Source organism: Glandiceps talaboti, chromosome 9 (genome assembly GCF_964340395.1).
Source record: "Glandiceps talaboti chromosome 9, keGlaTala1.1, whole genome shotgun sequence".
Classification (NCBI taxonomy): Eukaryota; Metazoa; Hemichordata; class Enteropneusta; family Spengelidae; genus Glandiceps; species Glandiceps talaboti.
In genome coordinates this window covers 6,255,862-6,279,966 of record NC_135557.1, presented here as the reverse complement: position 1 = coordinate 6,279,966, position 24,105 = coordinate 6,255,862, and the positions used below count along the sequence as shown (strand labels likewise).

The following is a 24,105-nucleotide window of genomic DNA, read 5'->3' as shown; positions in this document are numbered from 1 at the left end:
CGGAACATTATATTGCACACAATATTTTGGGAATGGAAACCGCCAAGCCTAATAAATTACATATGTACGTTTGTGGACTATCCACAGTATGCCGACGAATGAAATAAAGAACGTAAAACCATGACATAACTCTTTTAGACAGAACTGAATATAGACTGAACATTTCAACGTTTGAAATACGACCACAAAATTACACGCTACTGAGTGACACACGACCGAAATCATCGCTGTATAAGGAAGTTTAAATGCCGACATGAAATTAAAAGAAAAAAGATCCCACGAAACAGAAACATACGATGGACATATTGCTTACTCGTGATCATTTGCGATTCGTATGATGAATCGTTGGATTTTATCTCCATGACAATAGTAGATTATTTGAACCATAACTGATCAGCTGACCGCTGTTTAATTATTCTGTAACAATAACAGTTTGTATTTCGTTTGATAATTTACTCATTTCAGCAAAAACAATACACCTAGATTGTGTTATATTCGCTGCTCGTACGTGCAGTAATCAGTTTGTGTGAAGTTATTGCTGAGGTGAGATTATATATGTCCATATACTATACGTAGTTATGATTTTAATGTTGTTACAGTTCCATTATGGATGAATAGGAACTATGTTTATGCAGTAGCTAAGCATAAGTGTATTGAATTAAAATGAATATTGGTATGACTTTGGCCTTGATATTCAATGTATTGTATTGACATTTAAGTGTTAATCAGTGATCTATATCCTGACATGAGTTTTGATTATGATTATGTAATCTTTACGGCCCGGATATGGATTTGGCGGACAAAAGTGTCCGACTTTAGAAGGGTCCATAAGTCGCACTACAGAGGTCCACAAATCCCATATCCGGGCCGTGAAGGTTTTCTAATAAACCCACTGTAATGGCAGGAAAACATCATTTGAATCGCATAATATCATACGTTGGCTGTTAAATGTCATTTGATTTGCAAACACATAAAAGTAGTGAAGAAATTAAGAAATCCAAATCGCTGACCGAATGGATATTGGCGAGCGTGCCACTTGCCATATTTGGGCAAAGTGTGCCGGGTCGTGATAGAGTGCGCGAGTTCTGTGCGCGTGCTCTCTTAAATTGCATTTGAATTGATACTGAATGTGTGATAATGTTTAATTATTTTATTACTTTACAAAAAGTCTGTGACATCGTATTAATCGACTGTACCAGACTCTGAGACGTTTAACATTAGAAAGACAACTATTACAGTTTCCTGTAGAATAATCAAGAAAAAATAAAGCGCTGTCAATGAAGAGTTGGTATTGGTTGTTGATTGAGAATAAGCCAAATGAAAACTCTTCTGTCAATTAATTTAAAATCACGGTCAGCAAAATAATGACTAGTCATTAATAAATTCTGCTATGTCATCGGTCATTAGAGGCCAGTTATTTTTAACTGACCAGCGGAGGGGCTGATTTTAGTGAGGAGTTATTTTGAAAATCACAACATAAACTGTGGGTTCGTTCATTTTAGGAAACACCACATGATGTGAGAAGGGTGGGTTTGGAAAACAAGATGCTTAGATAAATGTATTTGTTATTTTATTGCCAAGAAATTACTCCTGGATAACTGTAATTTGTCAAATTTTCTACTATTCGAGGAGAATACCTCTTCTCCTAAACATATGACATTACTACTATATCAGTGCAAACGTCATGTGTGACAATAAACAGTTTTTATTGGTCGGTTCTCAAACCACCTACCTTATTTGGTATGCATTATGTTAATGACCACGTGTATACACGTACTGTTAAATTAATATAGTCTTTAAATAGCGGATACTACAATGCCACGTTGGCTGTTCTACAAGTGCTGCGAGTTGAGATAGTCGATGGCTTGTTCCAGAAATGTTCCCAGTGGTTCCATCGAAGGAGGCCCGTCTTCACTTAGCTGTCTTGAGAAATGTCTTACAAATTAAAGTTGGTCGTCATTGCGAATAAATGGAGAAATACTTCGGCGACAGTTCGGTACAATGGGTGAACCTTGAGTAGAACATTGTCCCATGTAGCCACCTTCAACACTCAATGAACTCGTGAACTCGTGAACTCGCCGTCCTTGCCTCTGTACTCTGTGAAAGTGTGTGTGTTCTACCAGTAACACTGAAAGTCACGATAGTCGACAGTTCAAGTCGCAAGTCATGTCTGGGAACTAAGTAATTTCGTTATGTAGAACAATTATTCAGCTACGTTAGATTATAAGTTAATCCTGTAATATACTCTCAAATCTTATATTTATAGTATATTATATTATATCATGCTACTATGTGCCATTCTGATTGGATAATAACTGTGGTAAAATGGGCTGGCAGTGGTAAAATGGGCCCCCAAATTAGCATATGAATAGTACTAACAAAAATGAAGCTAGTGTTCGTTCTTATACCAATAAGTTAACACTTCCTCAGAGTAAAGGTATGTCAGGTATCCTGGGTTTGGGTTACAGTAGTCCAAATAATTCCACTGATGACCATGCGATCGAAAGCAACGGTCGATCAGTGACTTCAACATCATTGGCCATGGCTGATAAGGTACAAGTTCTCCCATGCAACGAGCCGTCTCAGCGTCCTGCTCTCGTTGAATCAAGCAACGCCAATTTAACTTTTAACCATCAGTCAAGTGCGTCAGGATTATTTCAAATCTGTACATTTTCAGGTTCTGTCAATGTTCAATTTGTTAACCATTAAAGTAATAAAAGTAGACTGTGTAACGTCGCGTCTCTGATTTACTGTCCCGAGCTTTCTCCGATTCAACTGATTCAACGCTGAGACATCTATTTTTAGCAGTGTACAAGATTGTATTGTTCTTATGTAAATATCCAAACAAAATTGTTACTTTCTTTGACCTCTTGCCCCGTTTTCTTTGTTGCTAGTTTTCAACGCGTTTTCGTAAGGCATTATATGATGTAAATAAAGTAATTTGTCAATGCAATACAATGCAATGTATGGTTTGTGTTCATGCAGTGTGTGTGTGTGGGGGGGGGGGGGCGATACGAACGTCGTCCATTCATCAAAATATGCTCGTTCCCGACGATCTATTACCGACGATCTTTTTATGTACGTGCGAATTCGCCTTTTCAGGCATATAAATAACCACAGAATCACATTTAGAAGAAATATAGACACCTATTTTGATATAATATAATAGCAATAACCCCCCCCCCCCCCCCCGCCGAAGGCTAGTATCTCGAATTTGGTACAATTCGCTCCATATAGCACTATATGTCGCGAAGTGTACCAAAATCTCGTGTATACCCGCCTTCGGCGGGGGTTATTGCTTAATTATTGTTTCATTACAACTGAATTAAATGAGATAATTGATAAGTGCAATGCTGTGTAGTGTCCCATGTTTGACCGTTTGTTGTTTCGACTGGAAATGTTAGGGAAAAGTATGTAATTGTGTGCTGTTTGACTTCTCTAAATGTTCGGTTCGTAACATGTCAAATATGAAAGTCAGTCATTTAGTATTTGGAATAGTATTTAAGAATGGTTAGTTGTGTATGAAAACTTTTAAAACAATCGCATTTGTTCAAAGTCACAGACAGTAAAATACTGACTAGTCACTGGGTATATCAGTGCGACATCAATTGTCTTTATTTATTTATTTATTTATTTATTTATTTATTTATTTATTTATTTATTTATTTATTTATTTATTTATTTATTTATGTGTTTTTTTTTTTTGTTTTTTTTTTTTTTGGGGGGGTGGAGGTGGTCAAAGCTACTTGCAAAATACTACTTAGTGCAGCCCCTATTCATTTTAGAAAACACCACTTGAAGTGAGAGTATCAGGACATAGTCGAAATTGTTACTAGGCAGGTTGTTTAGTTGTACAACTGACACAGGCGTTTTCAATTCAAAAACCTACCCGTTGATGCGAATTCGTATCGCCATCATAGCTGCTCAGCCTCGTGAAGCCTGCCTAGTAACATTTCCGCCATAAAATCCACTGGTTGAAGAAACTACAATTTAATTAAAACAGCAGGAGGATGCAACTTCACAAACATAGAAGTTGGAAAACTTATGAAAAATATGATTAAACTAGTATTCTGACATTGTTTATTATAACTCGTTGTGATAACCTCGTACTCAATCTAGTGTTTTTCTATGGATGGGATGTGTTATCGATTTATTGTGGCAGGTAGTGCCCGGTGACGTAATATTTACGAAGACGTTGTCGGGTTCGCTTCCCTGTGACCCCTCGTTTATTCGAGCCTAGTGCCAAAAATGTTGCAATAATGTAACAATAAAAAGTGCCTCCTAACAGCTCAGTAAAGCCATGCTCTGTTTTTCGATCTGAGGTCCCAAATACGAATGTTCAAAAATCTATATCAAAAACAGATTCAAAATTACGTGTAGTTAGTTGTTTGGACATGTATTCCAGGTTTGAAATTATGTCAAAAAAATAATCATACTATTTCTGGGTATATTACAATTTTATGTCGTTAGTCACGCACCTGGTGGTGATGACAATAGTCCATTTGTGTTGATTAGCACCGATTGTCTGGAAATGGAAATGGTAACATCTCGAGTTCTTAGTTTCAGAATGGATTTTTTTAAGATAATAAACTATCAGTGCAATATCTGCTGTGCTTCTCTACCGTCGACACTAGGTGTTGTACGCTGAATGTTGTCGTTAGGTACATAACGTCATCAGTGCGTTCGACAGGGCAACTTTGGTACATCGGGCCGTCAAAACTACCGTCGGTCTGAACCAGTCTCACGTTCATGCTGTGATAAATAAAAGTTGACGACTTCTGACAGCACGTCGCAGTTAGTAGCCCTTCCTTCTTTCAGGCGTGACCGTAAACTAGACATTTTCTTCTGAAAACTCTTTTTGTCTTCTGGAGTCGGGGCGACAAAATCGAACTGACCGCGTGTACTACCGTCACGTTCTCGCCTCAGGTTTCGTTCCCGTATCGCCTCCTTTGTCATTGACGGAGAGACCGTCCTAGCCTGTTCGTTCTGACTAATTCTAAGCATGGTTTGAAAACTATAACACGAACAAACTAGTAAATGGATCAAAAATCATACAAAAAATACAGCAAAATCCGAAAAAAATACTAGGAAGAACTGGTGAAATCTGCTGTAATAATTGAGACTAAAAATGTACAATTTTGATATTTGGAACTGTGAGAACTTGAAATCGAAATAAAATCGAATTATCACTGAACAAAAAACTAACCTAAATTGTTTGTACACTGGTGAAAAAAAATCGAATTAAGCTTATCACTGAACCTACGGATATATAAAAACCAGATTTAAACTGAATGCCCCCGTAAGGGAATCACTAATTATGCAAATAACTCATTAAATTAAAAAAAACAATAGTAACAGGCTTTGTTTTTGGACAAGCGTGCTTTCTTAGGTTAATGTATGTAAGAGTGTATGATACTGCGTAATTACTGAATATTGTTCATTATTCAAAATACTCATTAAAGGTAAAAGTTGTAGCAACAAACTTCATAGGAGAGTTGCGTATTATTATGGTTGATATATGTATCATATTATACGAAATTTGAAGCTTGCATTTTTAAGATACAACCTAGTTACCTAAAATCATTAATTATGCAAATTTTTCATTAAAACTGTAAGCTATATCAAAAGTTTTATAGGACATATCCGCTTTGTTATGGTTAACATATGTACTAAATTGTATTGAAATTGAAGTATGCAGTCTTAAGATATAGCCTAAATACCGAAAATCAATAATTTTGCGAATTATTCATTAACACTCTAAGGTATATCAACTAACATTATAGGACCTACACAATTTGTTATGGTTAATGTATGTACTGAATTGTATTGAAATTGAAGTATGCAGTCATAAGATATAGCCTAATTACCTATAATCATTAATTATGCACATTTTTCATTAAAACTGTAAGCTTTATCAAAAATGTTATAGGACATATCCGCTTTGTTATGGTTAACATATGTACTGAATTATATTGAAATTGAAGTATGCAGTCGTAAGATATAGCCTAATTACCAAGAATAATTAATTATGCAAATTATTCATTAACACTGTAAGGTACATCAACAAGCTTTACAGGACACATGCGATTGTTAAGGTTAACGTGTGTACTGAATTATATTGAAATTGAAGTATGCATTCTTAAGATATAGCCTAATTACCAAAAATAATTAATTATGCAAATCATTCATTAACGCTGTAAGATACATCAACGAATTTTATAGGACAAATGTATGTTGTTATGTTTAACGAATATACTAAATTATATTGAAATTGAAGAATGCAGTCTTAAGATATTGCGTAATTAGCTGATTTCATTATTATGCAAATTTCTCTAATTAAACATTAACAGATCTGGCTCAAAACCTAATCAGGTCTAGCTATTACCCTAAAGATTATATATCCCAAATTTCATTACAATTGAGCCACCCGATTTTTAGAAAATGATGACACAGACAGACAGACAGACAGACAGACAGACAGACAGACACACCTTCCCCTTTTAATACCTCCCGTACCCTTACGGGAGGTAATGATGGCATGTTTTGCAATATCTGTGTGGAAACAAAGAATGCTTACTAAAGCTAAAAATCAAACACAACTTCAAGCAAGCATCATTAAATGCAGAACAAAACATGACACAGACAGAATTGGCAAATTTGAAAGCAGCTGTTGCTGCTTTCCAGAATGCGTACTGGCTATCAAAAGAAAATATAGCAACATTAAATTAAAAGTACACTTCTTTACTTCATTTACAAGGTTGTGAAACCCTTGCTCATCTAAAACACGGTAGATATGCTATATATATGAATCACATACATGTGGCTGCAGAGGAAATGCAGGATGCAATTGCAGAAGTGCTGTCCACAAGTTTGAAAGCTAAAATTCAGCAGACTCCATTTTTCAGTATAGCTTTTGAAAATAAAATAAAAAGTTAATATATACATAAGATTACTTCACAATGGCACTTTCATACCAGAAACTCTCCAATACAATAAAGTTGTAATACCTGATGGCAAAGCAATAACCAGAACACAAGAAATAAATAATAAAGTACTTGAGGAAGATAATATAGAAATAGACAAATTGGTAGGTGTCGGGAGTGATGGTGCCAGTGTGATGACATGAAATGCTGGTGGTGTTACCAGACTCCTACTGAAAGATAACCAAAGGCTTGTTAATATTCACTGCATAGCATACTGTTTGGCTTTGTGCACTGCACAAGCAGCAGATAAGGTTGGGTACTTATTCAAATATGAAGAAATACTGAGTAATATATATCATTGCTTCAAATATTCAGCTGTGCGAACGGCCAAAATAAAAAATACATTTTTCATGTCACATGGTTTTTATTTTATACAGCATTGTCTGTCGTATACAGAACATGACAGACACTCATTGTGTACTTTGAGAGTACAGGCAATTCAGAGAGTAAGGCAAAAGGAATACTTACAAAATATCCAGCAGTATGACTTTGTAGCAAAAATGTATAATGCTAATAGATGTAGTTCCTGTACTTACACAATTATCATTAGTGTTTATAAAACAAGACCTTGACCTTGCTATGGTTCAGCCAGCTGTAAATTTAGCCATAGCAGATATTGAAAAACTGAAAAAGGAAGATGGCAGACACATGCAAGATTTTCGGCAATCCCTCACCTACTAGAAATGGTAAAATCACGTTACAGGGTCATAAATTACTGAACTGTACTGAAATTAAGAAAATACACTTTCAAACTGGTATTAGGGAATTGTTTTCTGATGAGATGAGCACCAACATGAAAACAATAAATTTCAAGATGAAAGTAGTAATTGTTTGAGTGTTTGCTGTACTTGGCATGCGACCCCTTTCCTTCATTGAAAATGAAATAAAATACAATGGAGTAATGATAAAGTAGAAGTACTGTTTGAGCACTATGGTAAAGTAGATGTTCCATATGGCACACAAAGTGCACCTCTTGTTGATTCTGTACATAACACCAGTGTCACTGTTAGAATGAAAGAAGCTTTCAAAACCCACGTACGTGTAATGGATTCTTGAATGTATTCAATTTGACCCAAATCGCACATTGGTGATAAGATCATATTGATTTGAACAATTTCCAAAGTCCCAAACAAATATCAAAACAATCAGTGGTGCTCGAGTTTAAGTTGTTCACACACACACACACACACACACACACACACACACACACACACACACACACAGACAGACAGACAGACAGCCAGTCAGTCAGTCAGACAGACAGACAGACAGACAGACACGCACACAGACAGACAGACAGACAGACAGACAGACAGACAGACAGACAGACAGACAGACAGACAGACAGACAGACAGACGGACGGACGGACGGACGGACGGACAGACACCACACAATGCATTTAGCACTACACTCACTGTCGCAGTTTTCAGACAGACTCTGTTTTAGGACAGATATCGACTCGTCCCACGATTCTCACTCTTTTCTTCGGAACTGTCATATTGTCATGCAGGGCTCGAAATTCGCGGTAGTCCCACGTCCACAGACTACCAATGTTTGTCTCTGGGCTACCAAATTATGTGAGTGGTAGCCCAGTTGGGCTACTATTGTTTTGAATGAAACTGTGGCAGCCTGACTCCGACGCCTTCCCGGGCCGGGGGCCTCCGAGGTCGCAGTCCTGTGGGACGTGTTCTCGCCAAAATTAGCATTAAAATCAGTGCGTCTTTTCCAAATTTGCATCCACACTACATGTATATCAAATGTACACGAAATACTTGTACACTGTACGCGTCATTCTTCCGTATATCGTATACACAGCTTGTACTTCCAAAATGTCACAACAAAACATTTATATGCAACAATATTCTGTATAGCGATTTAATGTTATCTTTCTGTACTTTCAATTTTCCATGGTAATCATTCTCTGGAAATATGATCTCCGGCCCAGGCCGTTTCGGCTCTTCTCAGAGTCGGAGTACAGTACACTCTCGGTACAGCACTGCAGTAACTAAATTCCATCACATGAATGACAGCTTTAACTTTCAACTTGACAGAGATACAGTTGTAATGGTGTTTGATAAAATCTTATGCTGCTGATGAGAACTGTTAACTTGGTATACACCTGTCCTACAGATTCGTTTATTCTTGAACGATGCCTAAAACATTCCGTGTGTAAACCACGCTTACGCAACTACAGAGAGCATGCAGTGGTGAATGGTAAAATTCACGTAATGCATTTGATCTAGTAGTAGTAGCAAAGCTCAAAAGAAAGTTGAAGTTTTAGTGAGAATGAAATGGTGACGTGATGGTTTGAATTTATCTGAGTGAAGTTTTCAGCATGGACTGTCTGCCGATGTGGTCTTAGACTCTGCTCTGTTTGATTATCTCTTCGCCCATGAATGGAAGGGGCTTTGCTGTAATGGCCGTCATGTATTGATACAAAACCTGTCTAACCCGTGTGTTAATAAGTAACCAATCACGTGGATAGATAATGATAACAGCACATAGTTTCTAAACTACCCAAGACCAAAGACGTAGTCTCCACATCAGGAAATGGCCATGGGGCTTATGAAACTGTTTATACGTTTTCCATACGTTGAATCATATTCAGATTTTACAGGTCTCACTGCACCAAGAGATTTAGCTAATAGTTACAAGTAAGAACTCCGACTGGATATCTTACTATTCATTGCAATAATAACCTTACATTGTTTGCTAACAGTAAGCCTCATATGTCCCCTCTTTATGACACGTCCCCAGAGGACACATACATGCAAAAAATTGCGTCCCCAATGTCAAAGATGGCGTGAAATACACACACATAACGCGTTAACGTGACCTCTCAAGTTATTCAATCAATCATCAAATTCAATACATCATATAGTTACACATATACACAAACACCATTAATTTAGGAATGCATGCATATGGGCTACCAGTCACTGCTCTCGGGCTACCAAATTTAAATGATGGTAGCCCAACTGGGCTACCAAGAAAAAAAACGAATTTCGAGCCCTGTCATGCTCAATAACTTGTATGACAGAACAGGCGATACTAAAACTTTGGTTCAACACTAATTTTATGGTATCGGTTTTGAGAGCACTATATACCGGCGACTACAAAGTTGCCGTATGTAACAATATTGCCATATACATGTAGTTGTCAGTGTTTTTTCGCTCCAGCAAAGTCATGTGAAAAGGCATATGTTACAATATCGGGCAGTATAGACTTGCGCGCCCAAGACATAGACTGCCAATCAGTGCCATAAACTGTGATCGAATCCTGGGGTCGAATTCGGTAGTATAACAGTATTGATGATAATTCCTTTGCAAAAACAATCGACTTAAAATGCCATAATACCAATGTGTTTGCCCAATATTTAATTTAAAATCAAAATCAGCTCGGAAGTTCGCGTCCGATTATGAATTCATCGATGTAGGGTTATAAATTCGGGGACTACGTAATCCGCAAAATTATTTCTGACTTTAAACCCCGTTGAAAAAGACCCCAAGGAAAATGTCTAAGCAGCAATGATTGGTGTTACTATTTTGCAGTTTTTATAGCAATCGTGGAATAACATGACCTTGTCCGAAAACTGCGACAGTACTAATGAATGTAATGAACCCTAGTTCAGTTGTGCTAACAGTGGCACCTTATTCGCCCTCCCCCCACTTGTAATTACTGAAGGCTCCCTAAATAAATTGCATATTTTCAGAGCAGACATCCTCACCTCTGAGTTCGTTAAATATTAATTTCTTTCCACCCTCAGGTACAGCGACGGTGCAGATTTAACTACCAGAGTGTACCCGTTTTGCGTCTTAACGCTCACTCCATCTAACAACCACTTTATCACAGGACATACTATATCCATCTTAATCATTGACAGCGCTAGCACTCCTGTTGGCCATGGGAAAAAAGTGTTCTGTCATGTGCAAAGCACTCACGGTCTGACGCGCCAGCGATCTTTCGATCCTGATACGGACTGCATTCGACGGGATGTAACCTGTTGGGGCAACTCGTATTTCCTTAGATTCGTCGTTGGATGTTTCCATGGTGGATGTACAACTTCGATAACGTGATACCCATCTGGCAAATTTCAACTTCACGTCTGTACCACTGCTCGACGACGATTCCAGTAATGAAGGTATGCTCATCCACGTTTCCGTTCAGGATTCTGACGTCGATGGGCATATTTTCTACTACCCTCCGCCATTTCGTTAAATTCTTCATTGGATGCCTCAGTGGTTGTACAACTTCGGTGTGATACCCATGTGTTAAATCTCTGAGTCATGATCACCATGGCTAATGTTAGACGATGAAACCAGTGGTGAACTATATGCGCTGACGTTTTGGCTTAATTCGAGCATATGTTCTCCTCCATCCGCCTGGACTGTCGACGTGCCTTTTTTGCTACGTTTTATCTAAAATTAAAGTCGTCGCCTCGCTCCGATCCGGAGCAATGCTAGATGAACTAGAGCTAGATGAACTCGTGCCTCCGGCACTCGCAGTTCCTATCAGGACGCATCAGTATTCAGTGCTACGGTGCGAATGGATGACTTAGTTTTATATGAAACGTAGCAAATACGTACGAAAGACTGTCGACAGTCTACCATCCGCCATGTGCGTTTATACTACGGCTAGACGACTTGCCAATCAGAGGCCTTCATTTCGACGGGCTATATGGAGCCATATAACCCACTCTTTCTTAGAGGTGTGACCTATATTACTAAAACAAAAAAGAATTCTAAATTTGCATGAAACAAATACACTCTCAGCAGTAAATTTGCATGCAACAAATAACACAACAGTTTGAAACATTTTAACTACAGTGTATTCTCGCCCAAATATTGCAAATACATATTTATGGGAACACATTTTCAATTTGAACAATTACAAATCGAATAAAATCGTCATTTTTTTTACAGCAGCCGCTGACTATAAAGATGCAACTGGGTAATGTGTCCGTCAACGTGTCAATCTGGAGTTCCCGCCATGACTTCGACTCGGTGTAAAGCGATGCGGTCCAGTTTGTTGCTTTGTGTGTTCACTGTCGTATTTTCTCGTCCAGGCTCTTCTTAAACTGCGAATTGGACAATGGTGTTAAAAATTTGTCGTTTGATTGATTGCACAGTAATTCTTTTCGTAGTGAATCTAGTTGATCGAATGAAGCTTCGTCTGAATCCATGTTTCAAAAAACAATACATTCGTTTGTCATGATGTGTTACAGAATGATGTCAACGGAACTGGGGGGGGGGGGTGTCTAGAAGAAAAAGGCGCACAAACGAACCGGGGCACTTGCAACATTTGTAGCCAAAAATTCCACTTTTGGATAAAAAAAGATTCAAAAAATCCGTTTGAGCCAATCACGCTGTAGTATAAGTAAGATAGACAACTCGTTCAGTAAGGTTATGCCATTACTTGTATTTAAAATGCGTTACTCATGCATATATTTGGTTATGCTTTTTTATTATCTCCCGTAAGCGTACATGAGGTATTAAAAGGGGATATCTGTGTGTGTGTGTGTATCTGTCTGTCTGTCTGTCTGTCTGTTTCACCATTTTCTTAAAAACGGCTGGCTCAATTATAATGAAATTTAGTACCTATTATGTTTGGGGTAATGGCTGGACCTGATTAGCTTTTTCGGCGAGATCTGTTCATGTTAATTAGGGCAATTTGCATGTCAATGAAATCAACTAATTAAGCAATATCTTAAGACTGCAAACATCAATTTCAATATAATTTAGTACATACATTAACCATAAGAAAACACACGTCCTATCAAGTTTGTTTATGTACCTTACAGTGTTAATGAATAATTTGCATAATTAATGATTTTTGGTAATTGGGCTATATCTTAAGACTGCATACTTCAATTTCAATATAATTTACTTCATACATTAACCATAACAAAGTTTATACGCCCTATAAAGTTTGTTGATGTACCATTACAGTGCAGTGTTCATAACTAATTTGCATTATTGATAGTTTCGGTAATTAGGATATATCATAAGAATGCATACTTGAATTTCAATATAATTTAGTACATACGTTAACCATAACAAAGCGGATATATCCTATAAATTTGTTGATATAGCTTACACTTTTATGAGAAATTTGCATACATAATTAATTATTATTAGGTAACTAGGCTATAAGTTAAAATGCAAGCTTCAAATTTCGTATAATATGGTACATATATCAATCATAATAATACGCACCTGTGCTATGAAGTTTGTTGCTACAACTTTTTCCTTTAATGAGTATTTTGAGTAATGAATAATATTCAGTAATTAATCAGTATCATGCACTCTTCAAATTCCGTATAACTTGGCACATACATTAACCTAAGAAAGCACGCTTGTTCAAAAACAAAGCCTGTTACCATATTTTTTAGTTCAATGAATTATTTGTATAATTAGTGATTCCCTTACGGGAGGCATTCAGTTTAAATCTTTGTTTTTTCTTTGTCACGGTTATGGGAGTCCGTGTGGTCTATGCCCTATGTATTGGGGAAATCTAGCGTATCAAGCCCTGCACATCAGATCCCGGTACGCCCGCAGTCAGTCTTTTAGTGTTCTGAGTCCACATGTAATAATGGTGAATGGGTTAATGCCCTCGGTATACGTTGACCCCGGATCTAATGGTGAATCATGAATATTCACTCACAGCCCTAGACTGTGCATAAATTGGTTTGACCTTGTCGTAGAGTAGTGGTATATATCAAGAAACTGACGCTGGTTTTAGGGATTTTCCGTGTTCCGACTTTCCCTTTATGTTTTGGAATTTCCCCGTGTGTTCCAAAATAGAAACACGATGGCAGAAAAACCGGAAGACAGTCGAGGGGAAGGTAGGTTGGTGACAACTGATTGTGTTTGGCTGACTCGTAGCTACATCGAACACATCCGACTAATCAGACTAAGGTCATTTTGGTGTTTCTACGTTTGCTGTGTAAATTAGATTATTAAGAACCACAAGACGATAAATTCACTTTTGTACACATATTTATTCCACTGTTTTTTTTCTGCATGATTAACAAAAGTACACCCTTTCTCCTTTAATTTGAAACATCTTGTTTGTGAATAATGAAGTCATGCACGTATGTACAATTACGTATATAGTGCTATTTTGGGATACAAGCCGGGGGGGGGGGGTACTCCAATAGAAATGGTATATCCGTACGTACCGCGGTTTTGACCCCCCCCCCCCCATTTCGACTCGTGTAGACTTTTGAGTGTTGATTTTTAAAACATTATGTACAGGTTTGACCCACCTCTTTGAATGCATGTACGATTTTTGACCCCATATTTTGAACAAGGTTGTTTCCACGGGTTGTTTTCAGTCATTTTTATCTGACGTAGGCGCCCCTTGCTGAGTTACCTTTGAAGTAATAATCGCAATCTTTACCAAGCTGTATTTACTCTATGGTGTTTACATAGCGTTTTTTCCCCTTGCAACATGCCACTATGTGTTATGCTAATAGGAGGTAGACTAAATCTGTCCCAAGGCTTGGCAGGTACCTGTGTATAGAAATTATGCAACGGTTGACCGGTTCTTGAAAGTCTGCCAAAGTGTGTTTATTTTGTATGTCGGATCGACAGAATACTTGGATGAAACCAACCAATCGCCCCTAAGCCCTATTTCTCTTACCAAGTCTGTCATAAGTCCTTGAACTTAATCTTGTATATTGTGTTTTGCTTTAATCCAGCGATTTTTTCACATATTTTCGGGGTGCTCACGTCATGGTTGACAAATTAGCTTTGTCGTGATCGACACGCGTTCATACACAATAACAAAAAACCTGATATCCCTGGACATGAATTATTCACAATGACTAGTATCGTTTACGTCTGGCCATGTCGCCAACGTTAACTGCGTTAATATGGTACATGTGACATATATGTGACATACCGGATGCCCTCATCACATCAAATGAGAAAGTTCTAAATTTTGGCATGACGTCTGCGATTAAGGTGACTAACGTATTTAAAAAGAAATGTCTAGAGCTTGCTGTGAGCATGTTAATTGAACATGGGTTGTAAGGGGAGAGGGAGGGCAATTTTACTAAGTGGTGGACGGAGGTACCAGCGATAAAATATAGTAACATTACTGTATCATACTGACAATTGTGTTTTACGTCAGAGATATACATTTATTACTACATTTACATTCATCAAATAACTTACACTAACCAGAGTTTAACTACTCTTTTTTTTCAGGACGTATGAGTTATGACAAAATACCAGAAACCTACCTCGTCAGTATTAAACATTTATCACAAAGGAATTACAGACAGTTTGGGCGATATCTTGACCTAACTAGCAGTGACTTAGAAAGCATCGAATATTACTATAAAGATAGTGGATTCGGTGAAATTAATTGTCAGATTGTTAGGAGATGGTTGGAAAAGACGACTTCAAAGGCTCCATATCTAGACTTTGTCAGAGCTTTAGAACATGTCGGATTACGTAGAGTTGCTGAGGAATTCAAAAAATCATGTGAGTACGAAACTTGTTTGAAAACTCTGTGTATGCATGCATGCGTGTGCGTACGTACGTATGTCTGTGAGTGCCTTTGTGTGTCACCGTGTTCATAAATGCGTATGTATGTATGTATGTATGTATGCATGCACGCACGCACGTACGCACGTACGTACGTACGTATGTATGTATGTATGTATGTACGTATGCATGCATGTATGTACGTATGTATGTATGTATGTATGTATGTATGTATGTATGTATGTATGTGTGCACGTATGTATGTATGTATGTATGTATGTACGTACGTACGTACGTACGTAATGTATGTATGTATGTATGTATGTATGTATGTATGTATGTATGTATGTATTGTACGTACGTACGTATGTATGTATGTACGTATGTACGTATGTATGTATGTATGTATGTAGGTATGTAGGTATGTAGTTTCCAATGCCCTCTATAATGCCTGTTCTACTCCGGCGATATGTTGTTTATTGTCACGTCTCAGAAAACGTATTCTAAATACAAATGTGGGCACTTTCTGTTTCATCTCTTAATTTCACTGTCAACCTTTCTGTTAATTTGTGAAGATTCTTATCCAAGAGAGGAAAGTGGAGAAGAAGGGGTGGGAACAAATAGACAGGCCATCCTACAAGGCAGTGATCTTTCATCAGGCAATCATCAAGAACTGCAACAGTCACACCAATCTCAAGACCAATCTAGAGTTGAATCTAAAGATGATGTTAAAAATCAAGCCAAATCTGCTGACCAATCAGAATGTATTCCTTTCAGTGCTACAACTCCACAGACCACGGACCGTGTGCAAGGTATGGATTTATATATTCAAACAGCTAAAAAAAAAAATAAAACAAAATCAACATCCAATCATCCCTCTCTCTCTCTCTCTCTCTCTCTCTCTCTCTCTCTCTCTCTCTCTCTCTCTCTCTCTCTCTCTCTCTCTCTCTCTCTCTCTCTCACTCACTCACTCACTCACTCACTCACTCACTCACTCGTTCTGTCTGTCTCTCTGTCTCTCTGTCTGTCTGTCTGTCTCTCTGTCTGTCTGTCTGTCTGTCTGTCTCTCTCTCTGTCTCTGTCTCTCACTCACTCACTCACTCACTCACTCACTCACTCGCGTCGTTCTATGTCTGTCTGTCTGTCTGTCTGTCTGTCTGTCTGTCTCTCTCTCTGTCTGTCTCTCTCTCTCTCTCTCTCTCTCTCTCTCTCTCTCTCTCTCTCTCTCTCTCTCTCTCTCTCTCTCTCTCTCTCTCTCTCTCTCTCTCAATACATTATGATTATGTTAACACATATAAACTATTCTTCCAGGGTTGAAGCTTCCCAATGTTTTGCATGAATTGAGAAGTCCAAGTGATATGTTTACCGGAAAAGCACAACACAAGGTGTTAGAAGAAATAGGAATACACTATACAAAACATAAGAACAAGAACCCAGAACAATGGCCACTTCTAGTGGAGGTATGTCAAATTTGATTTTGAAACAAGTATTTATTATGGTGTCAATATCTCTCTCTTCATAATAAACCCACGTAATCGCTATCATGTCTGTCAGTGCCTGTCTGTAAGTAACATCTGCTGATCAATTTTGGATTTAATTTTTTGACATTTTAAAAATATTTTCGCTGATTATAACGTCCATTTCAAACACCTTGGATTGTATGTCTGTCTGTCTGTCTGTCTGTCCGTCTGTCTGTCTGTCTGTCTTTCTGTCTGTCCATATTTCGGTGTGTCGGGATATGTCTCTGTGTGACTAGATCTCCCTGTTTGTGTGTGCAAAGCCATTCAGTGACACCTTTCTTTAATTAGTCATACATGTTGAACATTCACTCGTAAATGAATTTAGGTCTCCTGACTGTCATGAAGCGAATGAAACTTTTATAATGTTTGTCGTGAAGATGGTAGGTGTACTTGTTCTTGTTTATGATGTCTTCCACCTACAGTTTTAGGCAAAACTGACAAATGTGACTTTCTAAAACAAACTCACCATAACAATGTATTTGTGTTAATTATTTTAAGATTCTACAGGGTCTTGGAGGAAGTGGTAAAACAGAAATTGCATCACATTATGTATTCGACAAATGGAAAGAGTACTCAGGAGGGGTTTTTCATCTCAGTGGACAGTCGAAGAGTTTTCTAGATTTTGGACTAAGGAAAATGCTTCAGGTATGAAAAATTTCTCACAATTCATTGATATCATTTCATTGACATTTACATATTGTTTGGTTGTACTTCAGTACATTTTAGCAGGAATGTGCATTATATTACTTCATATGAGTTTTTGTATTTCCAGTTAATATTTGTTACTAAATAAATGGGCCGGTCAGTCCATCCGTTTATCTAGTGTTACATAGCGAGTATTGAACGCTTTTACCCGCAACAAAATGTATTCTTGAAGTCGCAGTGCAAATATCTATGCATTTTGTTACTATACATTTGACCGCCAGCGCCAGATGGCATTTTTCTATTTTGTTATGAGGGTCGTTTATTTTGTCTCTGTTTGAAATTTTTAACACCCAGGAAGCAAACATTAATTTAGAAGACGACGCAAATCCACGGCACATCAGACAACGTGCCCTTAACTGGCTTAGAAACCATTCCGACTGGCTGCTTTTTATCGACGATGCCGATGAGCCGCGTTTGATAAAGAATCTATTTCCTGAGAAACCTAAATTATTCAATGGCCATATTGTAATAACATCCAGAGTGTGTACAAAGTGGGATAGATGGTATGACGTCATTAATACTCCCGTTCCTCACCTCACACGTGACGATTCAGCATTGTACTTAATTCGTGCAAAAGAATCCATTCCTACAAATCACTTAACCATGGAAGATGCTTTGAACAAACTAGAAGAATTGAAACTCCGCAACAAAGAGGAATTTGAAGCTGTGACCTGGCTTGGTGGAGTCAGTGCTCTCCATGGTCTCCCGCTAGCTCTACGTCAAGCCAGGGATTATATCAACGAATTCGGTCTCAGCTTCAACGAGTATAAAGCTCAGTACATGGAGTGTAGAATTGATATCTTTCACCATTCTGACGAATCCGATCCTTTAGAAGACTGGTTAGAAAGCAACAACATCGACACTAAATATGTTGCTGGTCTGAGAGAAAAAGTGGGATGTGACACGTTAAGATTAAAGTCGATTACAGAGGAAGAGCTGAGATCCCAGCCTGTTGCCATGGATGAATCCGATGTAGAGGTGTTCATCGATGCTCGAGAAGAAACGAGTAGAGAAACGTTTGCATTCATGCTGGATCCTAGTAAGGACAACTTTCTGACAACATGGAGGCTGAATTACAGTAAGATATGTTGCAATGAAGAAGCAAGAGAATTTCTACAGCTATGTTCCTGTTTGTCTTCTACTATTAATACATCACTCTTTACTGCTGGTGCCAAGTTTTTGAATCATTGTTCTTTGAAGAAATTTCTTCTGGGAGACAATGTTGGTGAAGATGAATCGAAACAATCTGAAGCTGAACATTGCAGAAAAGTCCGTGAGCTTATTCGCCTGCTCAACCAATTCTCATTTGTTACAACGGTCGTTGGTCACTCCCGGCAAGACACCCCCGAGCACGACCTATCTCAGTTTGGTACGTTTGTTATCCACCATCTAGTTCAACAAGTGGTGTTCCTACGCCTAATAACCCATCGTGATGAGAAGGTCAGAAGTGTCAACAACATCATGAGAATTCTCCAGGGCTTGTTTCCGAATCTCGATGAAGTCATTTCAGACAACTTTGATGGGTTGTACAACGACAATATGAGAGATCGTCATTCAATCATAGCAATGCATACCCAAGCCCTAGCAACACAGATTGAAACTCTCAGTCATGAAGACATCGCTGCATTGGAGAACACAAATTGCCTCTTTACAGCTGTTGGTGCTTATCTACGTAGACTTGACCGTGCCTATGATGCAAGATTGCTGTACAGACTAATGGTGCGAATATGTAGAATGAGGAAACCTTTGAACAAAGAATATTTAGCTGATGGTATGTGTTATTAATTACTGTGTCATATGCATTCTATATATACAAATAAAATGCTGAATACTTACCAAGAGATCATTAAATTGCTGAGGTTTGAGGTTTTTGTCCTTCTTTAGCTATTAAAGATAATTGAAAGCCCTAGTGTATAGAAAGAATTTGTGTCAGTGAATCGATTCACGTGATTGTTTAATTCCATGTTGGAGTTCATTATTTAAATTTGCTTTCTGTTGTACATATTAATATTCACTGATCTAATTTCTTTAATTTTACAGGTCTTCGTTATCTTGCCATGGTTAACAATGAACTTGGATGTTTTGAAAAAGCTGAACAGTGTCTGGTTGAAGCACAGGACTTGTACAGGAAGGCTGACAGTGATGACAACATTAAGATTGCATACAGTAAGGATTATTTTAGCAAATTTAATCTTTGTTTATTGCAATTTAACCTAACTCCTCATCGAAATTGAACTTCATTAACCTTTGCAAAAATACCAATGTGCCTATTACCATTTAACTTTCATAACAACGTTGTTTCCAGCCCTTCTCGGTCTCGCAAGAGTTCGAATGGATAACAAGACATGCATGGAAAAAGATGAAAGTCGTTGCAAGGTGAAAAGCTGGTTGCTAGAAGCATTAGAAAGACAGCAGAAACACACACCACCAGATGGTAAAGACCATATCAGTATCGCTACTGGTAAGATTTGGTATTCGAATGTACTACATAACACAGACACACACACACACATAACACAAAAACACACACACAGATAGACACAATGACGTGTAAAATGTACCATCTTGCTGATTGCAGTGCTTACATGCTGATGTGACTCGCACTTTAGGTTCAAATTACCATTTTTGAATCTTTTTTTTTTTAATTATATGGGAAACCCCTCCCACACACACACACATGATAACCATGCATACCACAATAACGAAGACATGTAACATTATTATCCGATTTAATGTTTGACGACAGTTTGTGAAATTAGATTATGCTAGGACTCATTGCCGGCATAAATTCTGAAGAATACCTGATTATGAATCAGAACTATGCGAGCTTTGTCTTTCTTTCTTTTTTTCGATTATGAATGGTATATTCATGACTTGGGCATAGGTTAAATCGGCTATTACCGAATACGATCTGTTCCATCGATCAGTATCACCGTTTTTGTCAAACCGACTTTATAACACCATGCATGGACATGTGTTGTGGAAAGGATGTGACAATAACAACAAGTGTAAACGAACAAAAATGTGCTATCATTCTAAAAGACTTACATGTGCTTTTGCTTAATAAAGTACATTGAACATTAATGTCGTCTAATTTCAGCTTTACACCATCTTGGTAGATTTTATCAAGAAACTGGGGAGTACGATAAGGCTCATGGATACTTCACACAGTCAATTGATCTACGAGAAAGGCACATGGCAAACGGAGCAGCAGAAGGACGATATGTGAATGGTTATGTTAATCATGCAATAGTCCAGACTAATTTGGCGAGAAATTATCTTCTAAGAAGTGATGAACAACAACAGTACATTGACATGGCTGAAGAGCTATTATTGAAAGCATTGGAAACGATGGGAAATATATTACAGGAATCTAACGATTCAGTTCAGCTAGGTAAGAAAAACTAGATATTAAATACTCAAATACTTACATGTATAGTTAATAATCAACCCATAACATGAGAGAGAGACAAGGAGAGAAAGAGAGAAAGAGAGACAGACAGACAGATAGACAGACAGAGAAACAGACACTGACTGAACCAAGCACTAAATAACAACACATTATCATGGATTCCTTCCCAGGAGTTTATAACCTGGCTGCACTTTACCGTCACAAGGGTGAAGGAGAGAAGTCTAAGATGTATGAAGATAGAATTCAGTTTGAATATCTGAGGAAAAAACTTCAAGAATCAGAGGCCATGCCTAGAGTTGATGGTGAGTCATTTACATAAATATACCAGTTGTAACTTAATCATTATATCATAACTAGGCAAAGCCCATAAGCTTGCGCAGGGTAGAATCATTTGTGACCAGGTGCCTAATGATGATTTTGTAGCTTGTGTCCTCTGCATGGCGAACGCAAAAAGTATATAGAATGCTCATATGTACTCATTGTGCCACAATGCATCCTTAGGTAAAACCGAAAAAAAAAAACATTGCTTAGTTTCTAGGTTGCGCATGCGTACTAGTTATTTAGCCATTACACGGCCGATTTGCGGCTGCTACGCGAACTAATATCATAACTAGGCAAAGCAGGGTAACTTCGTTTGTGACCAGGTGCCTCATGATGATATCGTACATGGCACCCTCCACGTGGAATATGTGCATAGTATATACAACGCGCATGCGTAGTCATTGCACCGCAATGCATCCTTGGGCAAAACCACCACAAAAAGTCACATAGTATATAGGATGCACATGCGTACTAATCACTGAGCCTCTACGCGAGCTATTAATGTTAACATTGAGATAAGATATTAAAGTAGGTGACAACAGTAATCAGCCATGGAGGGGAATTTCATTTAAGGTAATCTCATTAACACAGGATCCTGGAGGGTCATTTCATGATTTCAAGTCACATAATTTCGTTTATTTTTCAAGAAACACCATTAATTTAAACTATTTCATTTTGAAGCGGTACGTGATGCGTTCATCTTTAATTAATTCGTAATTAAAGGCCTGTTTTAGTATAATATAACATGATTCATTGATCTGTTATTTACCTAACCGGTATACTATTTTATGAATCCAATTCTGTAATATGTGCATCACCAAGGTCCATTTGTCTTGCAGAATCCAGTTTTTACTTTAATAGGAGACCATCTATCTGTTATGTATACGTTTTCAACTATAATGGTGTAACCTAATTTTTGGTTTCTACTCTCTTTCTCTCTCTTTCCTTCTGTAGTTTACGAGTTTGAAGACACAAAATGGTTATAATCTGTATAATACAGTCCGACAGGATACAGTACTACAACTGAATTCGGACTAACAAGACAAAAAACCGCGAGAAATTAAACTCTCTGAATACACCGGGGTAAACTATCATGTACAATATAGAATATGTAGGTTTTTTAGAATACAGGATCAATTGGTAAATGTACATGTAGACCTGTAGTCAAATGTACTGGTATTTTGTTACTTTACAAAATAAACTATTTACCGAGATATGTTGTCAAACACAGTGATACAGTTTGGTTTTAAGCTTTGTCTTACATAATTCCGTATTTCAACCTGATACTTTTACATATTACATATATATCCAACTACTAGCTGTCTATCTACTGTGTAATACATTGAAGTAAATCAAATGTCGTTGCTATCCATTGTTAGTCTGAAGTAATGAAAGTTTTTAGTAACACCAAACCTGATACAAGATTGTTTTATTATTGTAATGTTTTATGCTATGTGGTGTATATTTTTTAATATAAGCCATGAGATTGTCTTACAACAGGATGGAACCAATAATTGTCTTGATAGACTGTTTATTTATAGTTTGGCGCTGCTTATTCAGACACTTAAGTTATTCCAATGTTCAAGTACATCGTACACAAGAAAATAGAAAAGAAAAGAGTAGAAGAAACCCCAATCCTTGAAACCTGGTCAATATGTGTAGAGTCTTTTGATTTGGTATCTTTCAATAAGCTATGGTTGTAAGATAAACTTATTGACACCTCATTTGAAAATTTGATGATTTGTTTTCTATGCTTTTCAAAACCACTATTAATCGTAAAATATAAACTTATAGAACATATACACGAACTTTTGGTCCTCAAGGCCAAAATGGTCTGGCAGGAAGCAGAAAATGAAAAAGGAGTTCCACCCCAATGTGCACAATATCGTGTTAAGCATTCACGCAAGTCAGAGCATATATATGTGCTGAAGCAATTGAATGTGGTGCGTTTTGGACGGTGCCGTAAAAGAGGCTGTGGTTGACAACAATGTGTGTTAAGTTGCAAATACTGATCGAAACACTATTGTTATAATCAAGGAATTTATTAAACAAATAATTGAATCGGTTTGTGGTCTACCTATTTCAATTTTCAACGTGTCAGGTACTATACCAATCCATACAAAATAGTTGTGTTATTAATGAGATGAAATGAGTTGAAATTTGTGTAATTTGTACATTAAAAAACAAAACTACAAATGATTATTGATTAGGCCTAATAAAACGAACTGCGTGGTTTCGATTACGCTTAATTTTACAATAGGTGGGGTAGATAGATTTTTTATTTTTAATGTTTTATTATATTGTTTTTCATGTGTGAGTGTCTAAGTTCAGGTTTTCCATTTTTTTTCCAAATGGTCTCTATGTTGTTTATTTCTTCCTATTAGATGTACAGCCATTACGGATTGAAAGAACAGTTTTATTTTTTATTTTTTAAGTTGATGTTATTTTCCGCTTGTGGGACTTTTTTTCCAATTTTATAATTTTTTCTCGATTACGTAAAAAAACATCGTCGCAAACCACGACCGTTTTACGCAGTGAAAAGCTAGGTGGGGTTGGGTAACCGGATCAAAACACATAATAATTTGTGTAGGCCTAGTGGGACACCATCACATTACTTTGGAGGGTTTACCTTCAACCAGTTTAAGATATGTAAAGACATCCAATCATG

At 37.4% G+C, this 24,105-nt stretch overlaps 1 protein-coding gene across 4 annotated transcripts; it reads left to right on the top strand.

Moving 5' to 3' along the window:
* The first annotated feature begins 13,667 nt into the window (after positions 1-13,667).
* On the top strand, positions 13,668-23,763 carry LOC144440177 (uncharacterized). Of its 4 annotated transcripts, none has more exons than XM_078129464.1 (11): positions 13,668-13,828; positions 15,198-15,476; positions 16,055-16,291; positions 16,791-16,939; positions 17,498-17,644; positions 17,999-19,475; positions 19,745-19,870; positions 20,010-20,165; positions 20,805-21,098; positions 21,287-21,418; positions 22,392-23,763. In XM_078129464.1, the coding sequence occupies exons 1-11, from the start codon at positions 13,795-13,797 to the stop codon at positions 22,421-22,423; spliced, it is 3,063 nt and encodes a 1,020-aa protein (XP_077985590.1). In that variant the 5' UTR covers positions 13,668-13,794; the 3' UTR covers positions 22,424-23,763. The 4 variants fall into 4 exon arrangements, with proteins under 4 accessions (XP_077985590.1, XP_077985589.1, XP_077985592.1 ...); XM_078129463.1 differs by having other exon boundaries at positions 13,668-13,832; XM_078129465.1 differs by lacking the exon at positions 13,668-13,828 and adding an exon at positions 15,012-15,059.
* The last annotated feature ends 342 nt before the right edge of the window (positions 23,764-24,105 follow it).